This window comes from Oryza glaberrima, chromosome 3 (genome assembly GCF_000147395.1).
Source record: "Oryza glaberrima chromosome 3, OglaRS2, whole genome shotgun sequence".
Taxonomy (NCBI): domain Eukaryota; kingdom Viridiplantae; phylum Streptophyta; class Magnoliopsida; order Poales; family Poaceae; genus Oryza; species Oryza glaberrima.
Window position 1 is genome coordinate 32,500,237 of NC_068328.1, and position 18,421 is coordinate 32,518,657.

At 41.9% G+C, this 18,421-nt stretch overlaps 2 protein-coding genes across 2 annotated transcripts; one reads left to right on the top strand and one right to left on the bottom strand.

Moving 5' to 3' along the window:
* The first annotated feature begins 6,964 nt into the window (after positions 1 to 6,964).
* Positions 6,965 to 13,140, top strand: LOC127766245 (uncharacterized). The gene is made up of 17 exons (XM_052291337.1): positions 6,965 to 7,436; positions 8,382 to 8,484; positions 8,582 to 8,651; positions 8,733 to 8,771; positions 8,871 to 8,988; positions 9,094 to 9,151; positions 9,238 to 9,302; positions 9,397 to 9,403; positions 9,494 to 9,554; positions 10,012 to 10,071; positions 10,170 to 10,189; positions 10,271 to 10,336; positions 10,539 to 10,706; positions 10,785 to 11,042; positions 11,511 to 11,723; positions 12,238 to 12,509; positions 12,601 to 13,140. Exons 1-17 carry the CDS (start codon positions 7,342 to 7,344, stop codon positions 12,746 to 12,748), a joined length of 1,821 nt encoding a protein of 606 aa, XP_052147297.1. The 5' UTR covers positions 6,965 to 7,341; the 3' UTR covers positions 12,749 to 13,140.
* A 235-nt stretch (positions 13,141 to 13,375) lies between these two features.
* On the bottom strand, positions 13,376 to 17,824 carry LOC127766246 (bZIP transcription factor RISBZ2). Its single transcript, XM_052291338.1, has 6 exons — positions 17,172 to 17,824; positions 16,070 to 16,163; positions 15,340 to 15,535; positions 14,461 to 14,536; positions 14,247 to 14,372; positions 13,376 to 14,043 (listed from the first exon to the last, which is right to left on the bottom strand). The coding sequence occupies exons 1-6, from the start codon at positions 17,589 to 17,591 to the stop codon at positions 13,684 to 13,686; spliced, it is 1,272 nt and encodes a 423-aa protein (XP_052147298.1). The 5' UTR covers positions 17,592 to 17,824; the 3' UTR covers positions 13,376 to 13,683.
* Positions 17,825 to 18,421: the final 597 nt, after the last annotated feature.

Below are 18,421 nucleotides of genomic sequence, written 5' to 3' on the forward strand. Positions count from 1 at the left end.
TAAGCAAGTTTTGACTGTCACAAAAGTGTGATGACATAAAGTGTGACAAAATTAATAAGAAAATTAAATCCACGACACATCGAGTTTGCAATTGAAAAAGTATGACCAGTCAGTGAAACAAACAAATGTTTAACACATTGTGATAGCTAAAAGTGTGATGTGGTAGAATGTGACCGTGAACCAAACCCCCCTTTCTAACACTGGTGTGGTGACACCGTAACATTTGCAGCTGAGCCAGGGTGCAACGCTGCTTTGGTTCCCTCTTGGTGTGCCACCACCACTTGTAGCCTGGCCGTGATTCTTCTTTTCAGTCCCAGTCTGCAGTAGCCACACCACCACCACCACCACCACCACTGTCAGGTGGGCCCCACTCCAGCCCGTGGTCCGGGCCCACCATCCCCGGTAAATTGCAGTAGTAGTATAATCCATCAGCGGCGAGCTTGGAGAGAAGAATCTGACCGTGACCGACCAGCCACCGGTCGTGCGATGCGAGAGTTATCGCGGCGCGCGTCCGTGTGACTACGCGTGGTGCAGCGTGAGTAGTCGCGAGCGACAAGGGGCATCGCGTTGCTGCTGCTGCTCCCGGTAATCGCCAACGCCAATGCCGAGACGGTTTGCACGTCTTGCTTTCAGGAAAGCAACGCCCCACCCCCGCTGCCTGCAGTTGCCCAGCGCAAGAAATTTCCCACTCTCCAGTGTAGTTTTGATTTAAAAAAAGTGGTACGGTTTCTTATTATTTTTTATTCTAGCATATGTAGAATTTGATTTATTTGAATAAAAAAATTCTATCAACTTTAACTTTACTAAATAGTTAAATTGATAAATATAAAAAATTTCTTGACTGATCGAGAATGATTTAGATAGATTAGGGGTGAAATTAGTATAGAAATTTCCAACCATATTGATATTGTTTTCGTAAGAATAATATAAAAATGTTGTTGTTTTCAACCGTTTTCGTCTTTAGCTATATATAAAATTAAGTTTTTAAACTTACAGCAACGTCATATTAAAGTTATCCCTAAATAGTTGTTTTCATATAGATTTTTTTTCTAGAAACACAGTATAAATGTAGTCGCTCACAGCGCGTGCATACTCACCCGTATGAACGCATAACAAATGCTATCAATAAATATGTCACCTATCACTTAAAAAATAATTAGCCGTAAATGCGAGCACTCATGTCAAATCTTAGATTTGAACCCGGGTAAGGTGGTTCCACCATAATGAACCTAACCAATTGAGTTACGCGCACTTTGTAAATACAGAAATCTTCTAACGGTGCTGAAATCGTTTATGAGGAAAAAAAATCATTTTTGACCATTTTCATCTCTAGTTGCCCCACCCTTCTCCTCTTCAACCAATGATTCAACTGTCCATAAAATCCTCTATTGGATGTGTTTAGTTCACACTAAAATTGAAAGTTTCGATGTGACGGAAAAGTTGAAAGTTTGTGTGTGTAAAAAAGTTTTGATGCGATGAAAAATTTGTAAGTTTAAAGAAAAAATTTGTAACTAAACTCGGCCTATAGGCCTCTCACTATCTCCCCCTCGGCATCATTGCAGTGGAAATGTGAGAACTTTTCTTTCCTTCTCTGTTGTGTGACAGGGTCACAGAACTGAGTACCAAACTTCACAGGCAAGGAATGGGCTGCCTCACAGTCTCAGCGGTACACACAAGGCGTGAAAAAGATAGGAGAACGACCTGTGCCGCGATGGGGGTGAGGTGAGGTCCCGGAAAAAAAGGAAAGTAGCCGGGGGTAAAAAAGAAAATAAATAACGGAGAAAATAAATAGTTAATACTCAATTAATCATGAGCTAATGGCTTACCTCGTTTTACGTATCTCCCCAATCTTCTCAATCCCCTTCTCCTCGAACACACCCAGAAGGAGGAAAAGAGAATGGGTCTTTCTCATCACCTATTCTCACTAGAGATGTGTAGTGGTGGTACTTGGTTGGGGAAGGGGATGGATTTTTGTTTCTTTTTGTGTCAAAAAAGGCAGTAAAATTGCATGTGCCATGTGTGGCAACTTTGTTTAGGCCTTTTGTTTTAGCAACTTTTTGTTAGGATTGGTTGATTATAAATTGGAATAGTGATATCCTTCATTGCTTAAGTTAACACTTAACAGTGGTCTGATGATGAGGATGTTTGCCTATTGTTTGGTTGAGCTTTCTCCTGTACTTGAGTACTATGGATAGTATCATTGTACAGTTTGTATAACTGAATAATGGAATAGTTTGTGGTTTTCAAAAGAAGATTCACCAATGGTTTGTCGAATAATGAAAATGGAGATGTTGAATCGACTGCTTGAAAGCTGATAACCTGACAAATAATGGAGGAAGACAAACCTTCAATCTTCTTTTTCATGAGGGCGACTCTCTTAAATTTGTATCATTTTCTCTCCCGCTGTATTTGACAAGCAACAAGGCTGAGTAATATCCACAAAAAAAAAAAAGAAAGGCAGTATTGATCTAGCAGTTCCAAGTTTATAGCAAAAGATTTATCAAAAATAATCTTCTTTTCTCTCTCTCATTTTCTCCGCATAAAAAAGATTTGACTACTTTAACATTCAAGGGAAAAGTTAAAGGCGGGAGAAAAACGACTTGTGAATAGAAGGGAGAGCTCTAAGTAAAAGCAAAAGCACAAGCCTTGCTAATCATCTTTCTTTTCACGGGAGGCTTGAGAATAAAAGTGAAAAGAGGCAAACAAATTAAACATGGCTATGAAAACTTTTCAAAGAAGCAGAATCAAAGGGAAAAAACAGTTGGGGAAAAGAATACAATATGTGAAAATAAACTGAAAGGAGAAGGAAAAAACAAAAGGGCCAGAATTTGCAACTTTCCCTTTCATGAGAGGCGCTCCCTTTGATTTCCTCTCTTTCAACCCACCGGTGATTTACCCAGAACAAACTGAAAAGTAAAAGAAGAAAATAAAAGGAAAAAAAATATTCTGTTGTTGTAGTAGTACATGTTCATCTTATCATGTTCGTTTCCGAGCGAGCCAGGAGCATAGCATCTGAGGTTGTTTTCAGATTGCTCAATCCTTGGAAAGATGTAATGGAGAAGATACCATGAAAAATTCAAACCAATCTATAAAAATATGAATAAATTCAATTGAAATGCAAGGCATCGATGTGATGATATCTTCTCTCCTGTGGCTTGTGCCGTCCCTTGTGTTGTTTTCACCCAAAAGCAAAGCTTCGTTTTCCTTAGCCACGGGACGAAAACTTGAGCTCCTGTCACGTAAAAGAAGGGAAAACGAAGGTTACATTGTTACATGGCCGCAAGTTTGTTTGCTGCTGCTGTTTGATGCTGTTCCATATATATGGCCAATCTAGCGAAGTTGTAATGTACTACCTCCATATTAATGTATGACGCCGTTGACTTTTTATCTAATGTTTGACTATTCGTCTTATTTAAAAAATTTATGCAATTGTCATTTATTTTATTATCACTAGATTCATCATCAAATGTTATTTAAGCATGATATAAATATTTCCATATTTACATAAAAAATTTAAATTAAACGAATGGTCAAACGTTAGTCGAAAAGTCAAACGGCGTCAGAGGTAGTAATACTCAGTTTGTCCCTCTCTAGTCTCTACCAGCGACATTCTCTACCAGCGACATTGTTTTCCCTCTCCTTTTCTGGTGCCAGTAGTTCTAGTGAGGGATTAGCTATACAATTTTTGACAAAGAAAAAACTCTCCAAAAAACTTCAAATATAACTAGGAGTATACTATAATTACATTGCTATTACGGAGTATATTTTAACTTACATATAACTTATATATAGCATTTGTGTTCTTAGTTTTTCTCATTAAGTTTGTTATAAATGTAAAGAGGAAAACAAACATACTTCACTTCTTTTCGATCCCGTGCAGGTTTTGATCTGAAACTGAAGAAAATGTTGGATCGTTAACTGGTACAGGGCCCTACTGGAGACAATAGGATGGGCCTCCAAGGAGACATTGAATGCATGGGGTGTGGTCCGTGGCCTAGAGGCGTAGTACTAGACTGGTTTTGTTTGTGTTCGTGGATGTGGGCTCAGTCGCCGGCGGATCCAGCGGGCCTGCTCCTTCCTGGCCCGGCATTGCCTTAGCATCTAGTCTCTAGGGTGGGCCTACTGGTTACTGTACGCTAGATGTCCGACGCGGGTGAAACGGTTGGGCCGGGCCCAATGAGGTTCATTTCTATGGGCCGGTCTGCTAGCTTCCTTTGAGCCCAATATGGTCACAGCACGACGGGTCTACGTACTCCAGTTGGGCCGGGCTCCCCTGATATTTTTTGTTGGGCCAGGCTTCTTTTCAATCCCTACGTGATCTGGCTGCGGCGCATCCTGCTGGGCCTGGGCCACGAGATGGTGACTAGGGTTGAAACCACGATAATCCTCGCAATAACCGCACGGTTAGCGCGATAATCATCTTACGGTGGAGTGACAGTAACCCACCCAAAACCGTTTTGGTGAACCCTGGTGGTGGCTATAATAGCTTGCCGGTTGGACGCGGTTGTGCCTTGGGATGATGCCATGTTGGTAGTAGTTTCTTCTCTTCGGCCGGCCTAGTTTTTTTCATCGCTGTGTCGCTTTGATATAGTGGTATGTGTCGGGGTTATGAATACCACATACCTAATAGTAGTTGATTAAGCTCGGCAGGGCCCACCACATACCATGTCTTATACGGAATTAAACCTTGTATATAGAAGGAATTCCGGAAAAGGAAGGACAAATGGAGTTCTATATGGAAACGACAAGAACTACTCGGATCGTATCCATATTTATCTCCATAGTTTTACTTGGACAAGGGGGCATATATGGGTATAAATACAAGCCCCCATAGGAGGAGAGGGGACATGCCACAAAGCCACAAGCCAATACAAATCAAATATCGACATCAGATATTAGCCTAGACATACCCCATCCGGCGTCTACGGAGGCCGGCAAGAGGGATCTAGCGCCATCTCTGATCTTGCCGAGTACGGATTCGAGGAGGAAGACTACCCTATCGTCGACTACGAGTTGGTTATCTAGTTGCCAAGTCAACGACAGCTAGATAGGTTATCCCAAATACTGTATTTGTGTGTCCAGATGAATAAAGAGCAACACTCACTTCGACCAACAGGATGTAGGGCTGTTACCTGTCAGATTAGGGGCCCGAACCTGTATAAAAATCCCTGTCTCGATCTCTTTTACTTCAACTCGCATATACCCTGGTACCAATGATCCCCATACCATATAAATATCGTAGTCGTGATATCAAACGTCGACAGTATATTCTTCTCCTTTGTTGATCATTCGAAATCTTGTTATTGTACGTCTCCGGAACCACAATATCATATAGCGGAATAAAAATGCTAATTATATCTTATTTTAATAATACATTAATTATTTTTTCGCCGTTGCTCGAGCCGTATCCATGGCGAGAATCTAGTAGGTGTGTACAATACCACACTTCTATTTGCATGTTCGTCAATCAAAAACGTCACAATTACCGTGCTGTTTTAAAAGAGACGTGCAAAAATATTTGAGTAAAAAACCTTTTTATAATTGTTTAACAACTAGAACCACATTAAGATTATGTGGGACCGTAACCTTATCCTCCTCTCTTCTTCTCTCCCACTGGAGCAGATCGAGCTCACCGCCCCTTGGCCTCGTCGGTGTCAGCAAGGCCCGTCCATCCGATCTCCTCCTCCTCGAGCCGTGCAACAATGTGGTTCCTCTGCCACCATGGTCTTCTCTATTTTCTACGGTTGCCTTTATTGTCGCTTTGCTGTTCACCTATGTCCACCACCGTCCCACGGTCATCCCTCTAAACTTTGATACCCCTTCCTCCCACAACTCTCTTCATACCTTGAATCCTAACTTGTCAGAGCTGATGCGACCTCATTGAATTTGCCGTGACTCGATAGAGCTAGAGGAGAAGGAGGCATACGCGGATTTGATGGGCCAACATTTTATAGAAATCATCCCAAATTTATATCGAATGAAAGTCAACAACTCCAAATTAAAAACGATAAAGATATTTATAAAAGAAAAAGAGATATGCGTAATTGTTATCTGGTTGATAATTGATAGTACAAAAAATGTCTAATGTTGTCAAAGTGTAAATACTTCATAATTTTTTCCTACAAATGTCTGACGTTGTCAAAGTGTAAATACTTCATATTTTTTCCTATGCCGTTTAATGGATCATGGAGAAAGGAAAAGTATAGGCTCGTTCTTTCTATGGCTATTTTTAACCTTTCCAAATTATAGTAATGCCAAAACTTGGTAAGATAACAAACTAAACTCATCATTTTACCATAACTCCACCAAAACTTGATAAATCCAAAACCTTCAACTAGAATTTGGAAAGGCATCAAGCCAAACACCACCAAACTTTATCTTGTCATACAAAAATTGGTAATGTCAAAAATTTGGTATTGATAAAAAAAAAACTTGTAAAGGTTTGTTCTGGCAATGAATTAAACAGGATGTCAAACTCTAATGTCACGAAAGTACAATTTCCTCGTGCAATGAATATCTCTACCCAGTACATTTTGTACTACTACTTCGAACGGGCATGGTCGGTCATGCACCTCACCACCAGTCCCATCACAAACTTGCTCTACTGCTCTCGCAAAAATTCGTCCGTACCAGTAGCAGCGGTGGAGCCAAGTAGCCAACCAGTCACTGCCATGTGGGCCCGCTAACGTGGGTTTTTCTCACATCCCAAGGGAGGAGGAAGGAAGACGAGCACGGGGGAGAGATATCCCTCCCAAATCCGCCATCGCCGACGACTCACGCCGACACGTCGGAAGTCGTTGGCTGTCACGTGGGCCCCATCCACACCCACTGCCACGTGGGCCCGGGTGACGCCACGACCACCCCGCGACCAATCAGCAGCATGTCGCTAATTAAGCTTAACGAAAATTATGGAGTATTAATCCAGATCACGCGATATAAAGGAGAAAAAAAACAAATGCCCGCTTAAATACGGAAGCGAGGCGACGCGAGCATCACTACTCCTCCTTCCCCCCAAATTTGCCTCCTCCCACCCTGAGACCTCGTCGTCGTCGTCTCCAATCTCGAGTTCCTTGCCGTGGAAGCAAACTCCGCATCCATTCTCCCAAAACCCTAGCCCCCGGATCCCGGCGCGCGTCGCGGGTTGCTGTTCGTTTGCTGGATCCTTCGCCCGGGGGTTGGCGGTTGACGCGGCGGCGGCGGAGGTGGGCCATTGGTGCTCGCCCTCGCCGCATTGGGGGCGCCTGGGGTGTCGTGCTTGCTCGTGGGGGCGGAGATCTGGGAGGAGGAGGAGGAGGTGGTGGTGGTGGTGAAGCCGCGGAGGTGCTTGGCTCAAGCGCGGAGATGGGGCGGTGGGCCGCCGGGATCTGCGCGGTGGCGCTGGTTTGGCTCGCCGCGGCCGCCGCGGGAGACCTCGAGCCGGACGAGCTAGAGCGCGCGTGAGTATCCGATTCCCGCTTCGTGGTCCCTGCTTGGTTGGTGGCTGCGTCAATCTCGGTGCTCGTGTTTTTTGGGGGGTGGGATTTCGCGCTGGATTGCGCAATGCTTTCGTATAGTGCTAGCATTTGCGCGTGTATCGATTGGCCTTGAATGATTTGGGTGGATGCATGCAACGCAATGGCAGTTCGTTGTAGATTGGTGAGCCGCGCTCAGCTACGGGATTCGTACGGTGCAATGAAGCTAATTCTGGTCGGGTTCTCGTTGCCAATCTGTCATCGTTTTGTCATGCCTGTCTCATGCGGCCATTGCAGGGGAGTTGAAAGAGCTAGTTAGGTGAGATGTCGAGGAATATTAGGTGGTTGGTACATTGGGGCCTCCAGTACATGAAAAATGCCAAGTCGATGGGTGTTTTAGAAATTCGTTAGTGAATGACTTATGAGCGATTGCAACTGTTGCAACCTTGAAGCAGTATTGAATTTTCAATTTCAGTTGAACAATGACTAATTTGATGAATTATACTCTTCCTGTAGTTGATTGATGAATGCACTTTTATTTTTTCTCTACTTCTCCATAGTTATATTAAGATATGCTTTAGGCTTATGGCTTGCCGGATGGCTGGAAGTCGATTAATTTCTTTGAAACATCACTAATTTTGGAAGAAATTTACATTTCTAATTTCTCTCAAACATCACTAATTTTGGAAGAAATTTACATTTCCTTGTCTGTTAAATGAGCGCAAGTTTGACGTAGATTATGCCACACTGCAAACAAACATATATAAAGGTGTTCCGTAAATAACACTGGAGGGTTCAGTGAGTTGACTGAAGAGGTTACTTAATCCTTAAAATCCTCATGCAGACAGTTTTGTTCACTTGCTACTATGATGTTTGTGAATTTTCTGCTGTAAACATGGTATTGAGTATCAAATGTGTATACCTGTACAGATTTCCAATTGTGGAGCCAGATTATGGCCACACTAAGCTCCGTCTCTCACAACAAGGTCTAGACGCAATTCGAAGGATTGAAACTCCTATTGCTGTTGTTGGTGTAAGTTTGAACTTAGTATTTGGAAGAGCTTTACTTTGACTGAAGCACAATATTAAGGTATGCTGGTGAATAAAATTGATTTTGTTTCTCAACGTAGGTCATTGGTCCATATCGATCTGGAAAGTCTTTTCTCCTCAACCAGCTTCTCTCTTTATCATGTGAAAAAGGTAGACTCTACTCCTGGTGTTTGAGATGCATAATAGGACTAAGAGACCTTTAGGGCTAATGAAAACATGGCAACTATGCAGGTTTCGGAGTTGGTCATATGCGAGATACTAAAACTAAAGGTGGACATCTTTTTTGCTTGTTTTAATGTCTTTAATCTGTATTTCTATTTGCTGATTGATGTCTAACAAGCTATAATCATACTTGTTCAATTGTTACAGGTATATGGATTTGGGGTACACCTGTTGAAATGGACATTGATGGTTCAAAAGTGTCTGTCCTTTACCTTGATACTGAAGGATTTGAGAGTGTTGGGAAGTCAAATGTATATGATGATAGGTCTGTGTGCAGAAATGGAATGTGAAGAAGTTTCCCATTTACTTTTTCTATGATAGAAAGGTTACATTGTTGTTGGTATCATTTTATTCATTTCTTTTGTGGCAGGATATTTGCTTTGGCAACTGTCTTGAGTTCAGTGCTAATCTACAACCTTCCTGAGACGGTAATCTATCTCTCTACTCATATACACGCATAAACTCACTTGTCTGTTTGTGTGTGCTTAGACTTTTACTTGTTATGGCATTGCAGGTGCGTGAAGCTGATATATCTAGGCTCTCATTTGCTGTTGAGATTGCAGAAGAATTCTATGGAAGGTTTGTTTGCCTCTTTGTATTTTCATTTGCAGTTTGCTCCTTTCTTATCACTAACAATTTTCCTGAAAATTTTGATGTGCATCATGGTGAGCAGAGTGAAGGTAATGTTCCATCTCCATGGATCTATCTGGATAATTGAAATAGAAATAGAATTCTGTGAAGCTGTTAATGACATATGTTTGTTTTTTCAGGGGCAAGATGTTGCTTTTGAACCAGCAAAGCTTCTTTGGCTTATCCAGAGGGATTTCCTGCGTAAGTTGCTTCTTGCTTCTTCTTTTTTAACTATAAGCATGGTTTAGCTGTTTAGGTTCTCATTTTGTTTGTATAGAGGTTCATACTGGCATCTGAGGTTTAACCCAGATACGATTGATGGTCACAATTTTATACTTGAAACTTCACATGGATATGTCACCATTTTGTTTGGGTCTCAAATGTGTGAGAGGTTGACTCTTTCAAATCATTTTATAGACACCTAGACAGAAATGGTGATACAAACATCCAGTAAGAAGTGTCATACTGCTGAGGTATCCATTTTATGTGACTGTGTTCTATGGCAAGATGCCTATTTCATAAGTATCCATGAGTGGCCATGGTTCTATTTTTTTCCCCAATTGGTCTAAAGTGTCTGATATTTTATCTAAACTGTTTTTTTTTTTTAAAAAAAAAAATATATGCAACTTTCTCTGAGTGCTTTAACTTTTGTGAGCAGAAGGAAAATCTGTTCAGCAAATGGTCAATGAAGCCCTCCAACGGGTACCTAACGAAAGTGGTTAGTACAAGTTGCCTTTTTGACTATTTTATAGCTAATGAATATCTAGAGTTGTCTTGTGCATTGTTGGATTGATCTTCTTTAATGAATTTCTGCAGGGGACAAATATATTGATGAGGTACAGTTATTTACAGTGCGTACATTTTTTACCAGAAGACAATGAATCCCACTGCCTCAACTTGATTTCTGTGTTTTTTAGGTTAATCAAATTAGAGATTCTTTGGCAGTTATGGGCAACAACAGCACTGCTTTTAGCCTGCCCCAGGTGCATTTCCGACATCCATGCAGTGCCTCATTAATCTTATTTATAGTTTTATACGCTTCTCGCTCCATCAAGCACTTTTTACCGTTTAACATTTCTATTATGTAGCTGATAAGCATCACGATTTTTCTGTATGGTACGATTGATTGTGATAATTTTGTCTTGTTATATGTTAAGTATGAACTATCAATGTGTCTTTTTACAGCCGCATCTACAAAGAACAAAGTTATGTGACATGGATGACAGAGAGCTTGACCCCTTATATGTAAAAAGGCGGGATGAATTGAAGCAGGTCGTTGCGTCCATCACAAGACCAAAAATTGTGCAGGGGAAAACTCTAAATGGAAAGGAATTTGTTTCTTTCTTGCAGCAGGTAGAACCCTTACCGTCATTATTCTTGACATCTCTCTAATCCGTTAGATTATTTTTATTGACTTCTCTTGTGTTCCAGATTCTCGAGGCATTAAATAAAGGAGAGATTCCATCAACGGGATCTCTTGTTGAAATTTTCAATAAGGCCATTCTTGATCGCTGTCTGAAGGTGTATAGGGATAAAATGGATGGCTTACGTCTACCAGTACCAGTAGACCGACTGCAACAAGTTCATGAGACAGCAATTGATCAAGCTAGAATGCTGTTTGATAAGCAGCACTTTGGTAAACACCATGCTGCTCAGTCAATCCTTAAGCTTGATGATGAGATAAAAAAGGTTTGTTAAAAACACATAAAATCCTTTCTTTAATATGCATGTAGTCTTAACACTATTAGTTTGGAATGCATTTTAATACAGAAGAAAAAAACTAAGATTAATGAAGTGTTATGGATCCTCACATGATACTGCATTAATTTTTATGCTATATAAAACTATTTTTGGAATTGATCCCTCGACTGCCATTTGGTAGTTGTAGTCTTAACACTATTAGTTTGGAATGCATTTTAAGACAGAAGAAAAAAAAACTAAGATGTAATGAAGTGTTATGGATCCTCACATGATACTGCATTAATTTTTATGCTATTATAAAACTATTTTTGGAATTGATCTCTCAACTGTCATTTGGTAGTGAGGTTTTTTTTGCTAACCTTTATGTACCATTTGTTATATGCCTTGTGATCGACTTTCACTTCTATCTCTTATAGAAGATAATATATTTACATACTTACAGGGTATACCTTGTAGGTGTACAGAAACTTCCTTCTAGCAAATGAGTATCAATCATCAAAGCTGTGTGAAGCATGCTTCTCAGAATGTGAAGATAAAATGGACCACCTTCAAGTCTTGAAGCTCCCTTCCATGGCAAAGTTCAATGCAGGGTTTTTTCACTGCAATCGAAGTTTTGTAAGGGAATGTGTGGGCCCTGCAAAGGAAAGCTACGAGCGCAGAATGTCAAAGGTATATAACATGTTTCCTTTACTGCAGTCCCAAGATAGTTTGCATGACATCTATGGAATAACCCAAGGATGAAATGTGAAATTCCATTTGCATCCTGTACTTTTCCATTTGCTCAGTAATTGAGGTAGGAGCTCTTTTCGCTTATTTATAGAAACGTACAACTTCTTCACCAACTCGAACACATTTTACCATTTTCGCATATAGTTACTCCTGGAGATCAACAAATTTATCTCATATTGCCCTTTGGAAAATATTGCAACATAGTGCTCTAGTTCCTTTTTCTGACCTATCAATAGATAAAAGAATCATGTAAGATAGTGAGCTGATGCATAAGTTTAGGGCCTTGCCATAACATATGCTGTTCTTGCCTTGGAAAGCAGAGAACAAACTGCTTTTAGAGATAATTATGCGAAGTGATGTATTACCCCTTTTTCTTGTCAATCTGCAGGTTGTTTCTAACTCTTGCTAATTATGATATTTATCTAAATAAACTCTGATATGATATCGCATACAGATGCTTGTCAAGTCTCGTGCTCTTTTTATCAAGGAGTACAATAACAAGCTCTTCAATTGGTTGGTAACCTTCTCCCTAGTCATGGTTGTTATTGGGCGCTTTGTCATCAAGTTCTTTTTACTTGAGATTGTTGCCTGGGTGATGTTCATCTTCCTGGAGACGTACACGAGGATGTTCTGGTCAGCAGAGTCATTGTACTATAATCCAGCTTGGCACATCATTGTCTCTTCGTGGGAAACTATCGTATATAGCCCCATTCTCGATCTGGACAGGTAGCCTTCTTGCTCCAAGCTTGCACGCGTAATTATCAGCTTACATGTCATTCTTGTATTAATCAGTTCCGTCATGCAACGTTTTATGCAGATGGGCGATCCCCATTGCCGTATTATTGTCTTTTTGGCTTCTTTACTGGCGATGTTTCGGTAGAAGAAAACGGGGCAGCCGATCGTCACTCCTGCCACTCCACAACAAGATCTCCCACAAGAACTCAACGCGCCCGAGATCAGACTAATCTGATGCTCTTTTTTCCCTGAAAGGACAGTACAAAGTATCAAACTTGTAGAAGCAGAAGATAGCTGTGAATCATCTGTCTTGTCTTCCATGCCGCGTTGGAGTGGATTGGATTGGATGGGCCTTCTTTTGGTGGTTCCCTGCCAATGTATCACTGATTCGTTTCTTGGCCGCGGAAGACGATGAAGTCGCTGCCATTTGAGCGCGTGCGCAAGCGTTGTTGTGGTTGGTATACGGAGTTTTATGCATTTTTGTGTAGCTAGGCTGCCCTTACGGGATGCGATCTCATTCATTGATTATTGTTCACACCCCACCGGTGGATCTTATATAAGGCTTCCTTTTTTTTTCTTTAAACGAAAAATTTACCATTAATAACTACACTTGCTTGTATGATGAACTGTGATGGGATTCTGGGTGAAAATGCATCAACTAATTTGATTATGAAAATGACATGTATTAGGGATGTACACGTCCCTTCATTCACCATAGCCTGACGTTTGTTATCAGTTCACCTTTAAACTTCAAATGAACACCTGAGATATTGAGCTTAGCTTTGCACTTAAAATGAACAGCTCAAAAGGTAGTGATATGCTTGGTTGCTTAAGAGCAAAAGACAAAAGGAAGCATCGATCAAAATATTATTGAATGATAGCATAGCAGCTGCCTGAAATCAGTCGTTCAAATTAGGGACGACGCCATCACACCAATGAACATTTGGCTAATGTGTATAGTATTTAGGACGATGAGATCCACAAGGGGTACTAAGTCCCTTAGAAGAAGAGGGTACTAAGAGGTGTCCCTTACAAAGAATGCACAATGACGACGACGACGACCAACAATCATCAACCTCACAGCATTAGCAATGTCTACGCCTGTCCAATCATCATTTCCTGCTCGCAGTGTCTTTCAGAACCGAAGCAGCTCTGGGTTTCGGTCTCAGGACGTCGACCCAGACGAAGCCGGCCCACCGCACATCCTCTTCTGGAGATGCTCCAGGCTCGCCACCCGCTGCAGCGAGGCTGTCCGGCCAATCTTGCCGGCAGCCAGAGCGCCATTGACGAAGTCCTCGTCCTCCTGAGCCGAAGAAGGTATGTCGGGCATGTAGTTGTTACCTCCGATGTCGTTGTTAGTAGCGAAGTAATTGTTCGGGTCATCTTGGATGGGAACAGCAGCGTCTGACGTTGCTTCAGATGGGGAGCTGTTGAATGGCATGCTGAGGGATGACATATCAGAAGCGGCGGGAAACAACGCGTTCATGCCTGTCACCCGCTTCACCGAGTCCTCTGCCATCTTCACCTGCGAATTTTTGATACATTTCAATGTTCAGATTGACCTGATTTGATAATCATGTTTGGACTAGCCAAATGGTGATTTATAGAGTATAATGGTAGCGTGGATTATTCTTCTAATAACAGGGTACACAAGTCAGTTGAAAGTTTGAAACAAGCCAAAGTAGCCAATCCATGGGATGCATATTGCAAAAGGCATATATAGCATACCTTTGCTCTCAAGGTCTCAACATCTGCTTTTAGCACTCTATTGTCAACAGCAGCATCATTGTACTTCTGGTTAACATCAGCAAGACGCCTTAACAGCGAGGAGTTCTCGACTCTTAATTGCGATACCTGTAACAAGTAAATCCATAACTGAAGTCAGTAGCCAGTAATTTAGGATTTTATGTCTTATCGAAAATAACTATGTGAACTATCAGACCTGTGCCTCCAGCTCATTCAAGTGAGCTGCCTTTCTGCTTCTTGAGCGCCTGGCTGACTCCCGATTGGATTGCTTCCTGGAACAGGTCAACAAAACTAGCATTATATCGAGAAGTGCTTGCTCAACATCTTCATACAAAATCACCCAAAAGAACAGCCTATATTATTGTCTAGCACAAGTAACATAATAAACAATACAAGGTATAATGCAATCCACCATATCATCACGTGACGTTTGAATATTTTGATTTTAGTGAGCAAATGTGGGGTGTACACACTGTCCATATCATAACTCACCATACCTTGTATGCTGCACATACATGTACCCTACCGTGACGTTATTTTACAGCCAACTGAGACTAATACCAAACTTAAATTGAGAAAATAGCTGCCAAATGAATTCTGGTAATCATAGTCGATAGCTATCAAATCCGTGGTTTATTGGGGTAATTGCTTTATGAAAGGTAAAGCTCTCTAGGGAGTATAACTTTGATTTGCAAATCCAAGATGGGGGTGCATCAACCAGATACTAGATACAATCGGTTTCAGAAACTTGTGACATAAGGAATATGATGTGAACTCAGATTTAATTCATCCCAAATTGCTTATGTCAATAAACAAGTAGAGAGCAAAGTGCTACGTGTAATGGCCATACAAATTCCTCTCTTGCTCGAGACACTAAGCACTGAGTATGGCGCACAGAGAACTAATATGGTAGGTAAAAGATCATATATGCGATGCAATAGGAAACTGAAAGGCTACCGGATGAAAGTGGAAATCCAACTGAAAGGGCTAAGGTGAAAATAGGACACATGCATGCATGACGAGGTAGGTTAATTATGTACAGAATCTATATTACAAGCAAGCAATGAATGATCACCTTCGTTGTAATCTTTGATCAGCAGGTCTTGCAGTTCCAGTGGTCTCAGCTTCTCCCTCCATGTCATCATCATCTGACTGCTCCCTTGATGAAGAGCTGGTGGGCTGCTTTACAAGGACATCAACATTCTGTACCAACTGTGAGCCCGATCCCCCACTTGGGCCACTTAGCATGTTTTGAACTGGAGTAGCATTGCCTGATATGTGCCCATGTTCCAAACAGAGCATAGTAAAGCCAGGCATGAAATATCAGAAGTCAAAAGTAGCATTCCTGTTTTGTCGACATTTCACTACAGGACAAATCATGATAACAACAGCTATTTAAGTACTACTCAATTCTAAAGCTAAGTGCCCATCTTTGCAAGATCCTAAGGATTCAAGGTGCATTAATCAAAATATGTTTTCTTGTGAGCACTCAGAACAGGAAGTTCTCCATTCATGGTCAAGGCAACAACAAATGCTCCTGCCAGCTGGCAGTCAGCAATGAAATGATTTAAGGGAACTCCAAACAAACATAACCCTATCCACTTAAGCATAACAATTCTAACGTTCAAAGAATCACTAACAAATGCGGAACTTATTTATTCATAGCTTCAGAACTATTTGATGACGTGACAGCAATACAACTCTACTTCTATTTCAAAGAAACTAAAATTTAATCCCATGCAATTGTGCAGGATATTTGGGTAGTTTCATAACAATCTGAAAATGTAACCAGATAAGATAAGTACCTCCGATGGAATTAGGAGCGCCTATGTGTGAAACATCTGCATTCAGCAAGGATGAACCAGCTCCAGGACGCTCAGGTGGAACTGTGCCAGAGGCCTGAAGATGAAAATGACATGAGCTAGCATGATAAAATGAACAGAACTATATAAATGATTATAGGATAAACCAATCAGTGCATGTTGCTCTAGTTGTCCATTTTAAGTCCAATGTAACAAAAAATTGAATTGCAAATAATAAATTATAGGCACAAAACGAGGCATAGCCACACATTGCAACAACATAAGCTGGGAAAAAACTGAAGGCAACCAACAAATAGGCTAATTTCAGCAAATGAAGGCCAGTGACCATCAAATTCTGGAGCACATAAATAGGCTATTTTTCGTTTCTTAGAAAATCGATGACGACATAGAGAAGACAAATTAAGCTGACATCACCCAACTAAGCACAAGCACCTAGAAATGGCTGTGACAACTTATACGCATGCCAGGGCGGATTCAACGTGGGTGCAGGGGGGACTCAAGTCCCCCCTGCACCCATCGGACCCATGGATACTCCCCTGAGTCCCCCCTTCAATTTTTTCACCATGGTTGATAAGATAAGAGGTGCTAAAGGTCTCTTAATAGCATTTTAGCATAGTTTAATACTGAGATGATGTGTTTATGCCAGTGTACTCGGTATGTTGAATCCCCCCAACTTTTTGTTCCTGGATCCGCCCAATCAAATACTTGCATAAAGTCACATATTGCCAATCTAAAAAGGCAATGTACAGTTTAAGCAGCCCCATACAAAAATATTGCAATTGCAAACAAACCACTGTCTCGCAGTTTAGTAAGAATATGACTGATTACATCGCCAATTCGCCAGGTTGCATCGATATCGCAATCTCAATACCGAGGTCTATGAAGCTTCCGTTTGTACACAACCCTACATACTATGCGTCGAACCAACCACCGACACTCAACAGAGCGCATTGCAAGACCATGGACGCCATTGGTCTATAGAAATGCCCGATCTAAATACCTATAAACATTCGATGCAAACAGTAGCTAGCATTGCCGATCTCAGTAAGCTCTCGAGTACTAGAGGGGGGGAGAATGGCTGTACCCTCCACATGGCGACCGCGGCGAGGTCCTTCTCCAGCTTCTGCTTCAGCATCGCGTTGTACTCCACGGGGTCCACCACCGCGCTCGTCGTCGCCGCCGCCGCCGCCGAGAGCTGCGGCTGCTTAACATCGACCGGCACCACCCCTCCTGCGCCCCTGATCCCTCCCGCTTCGGCCCTCGGGCTAGGGTTCGGGACGGGGCTATCGAGCACCGCCTCCTCCAGAAACTTCTGGAAGTACCACTCCGACGGGCACCGGTTCATCGCGTTCCCGCCGCCGCCGCCCCCCGCTACACCACCACCACCTCCCGAAGCCACGCCGCCGCCGCCGCCCTGCTGCTGGGCCGCCGCCGCCGACTGCGGCGGCGGAGGCGGGACCCAGAATGGGTCGGAGATCTCCTCCACGGAGAACACCCGCTCCATCGCGGAATCGGAATCGGAAATCGGAATCCGCTCTCGCCGACGCGGATCGCGGGGCTACCCTCCGATGGATTCGCGAGGGGGGGATTCGAGGGTTTGATCGGAGAAAACCTCGCGCGAATTGCCGCTTGGAGAAGAGGAGAGGAGAGAGGAGAGGATTGGGAAGGCGGCTGCGTGCTGCTAATTTTTTGTGTTTGGGTGTAAATTAATGACTCGGATGCTCCTGGTTACGACAAATACTACGCGGTTTTTGTTCCGAGGTTGGGGTTGGGAAAATTTTGGATTACTACTAATCTTCTTTACCGGATAATAATTAACTAACGGCAAAATATGCGTTAGTTTGGTGTGCAGTGCGCTGATAGTAGGATATACTGCTGGTAGTAATTGTTATCCAGAATTTATCCACAAAAGGGATCAAGTGGAATTTAGATATATCGTAGATAAATGGTATACCGTATATTATTTGTCTTTATTTTCGTCGCGATGAATATCTAATATCAATTTTATGGATATAATTGTGCATTTGTATACTACACAATACTAGAAAACTATAGGAACTTAGTGGATAGTACTTCATCCATTTTATATTATAAAACTTTTTAGCATTGTCCCCCCCCACACACACATATATATATATGAAACAAACGTCTTATAATATGAAACGGAGGGAGTAGCTCGGTTGGTGAATTAGACACCTCAAGTTCGATTTCTCCCTCGTACAAAATTATAAATTATTTGGAAGATCTCCTTTTTCATATACTACACGATACCGTGAACATGAATTGCCCTAGTCTAACTTGGCAATCCTATAAAACCTGTGAAAACCCCTCGTT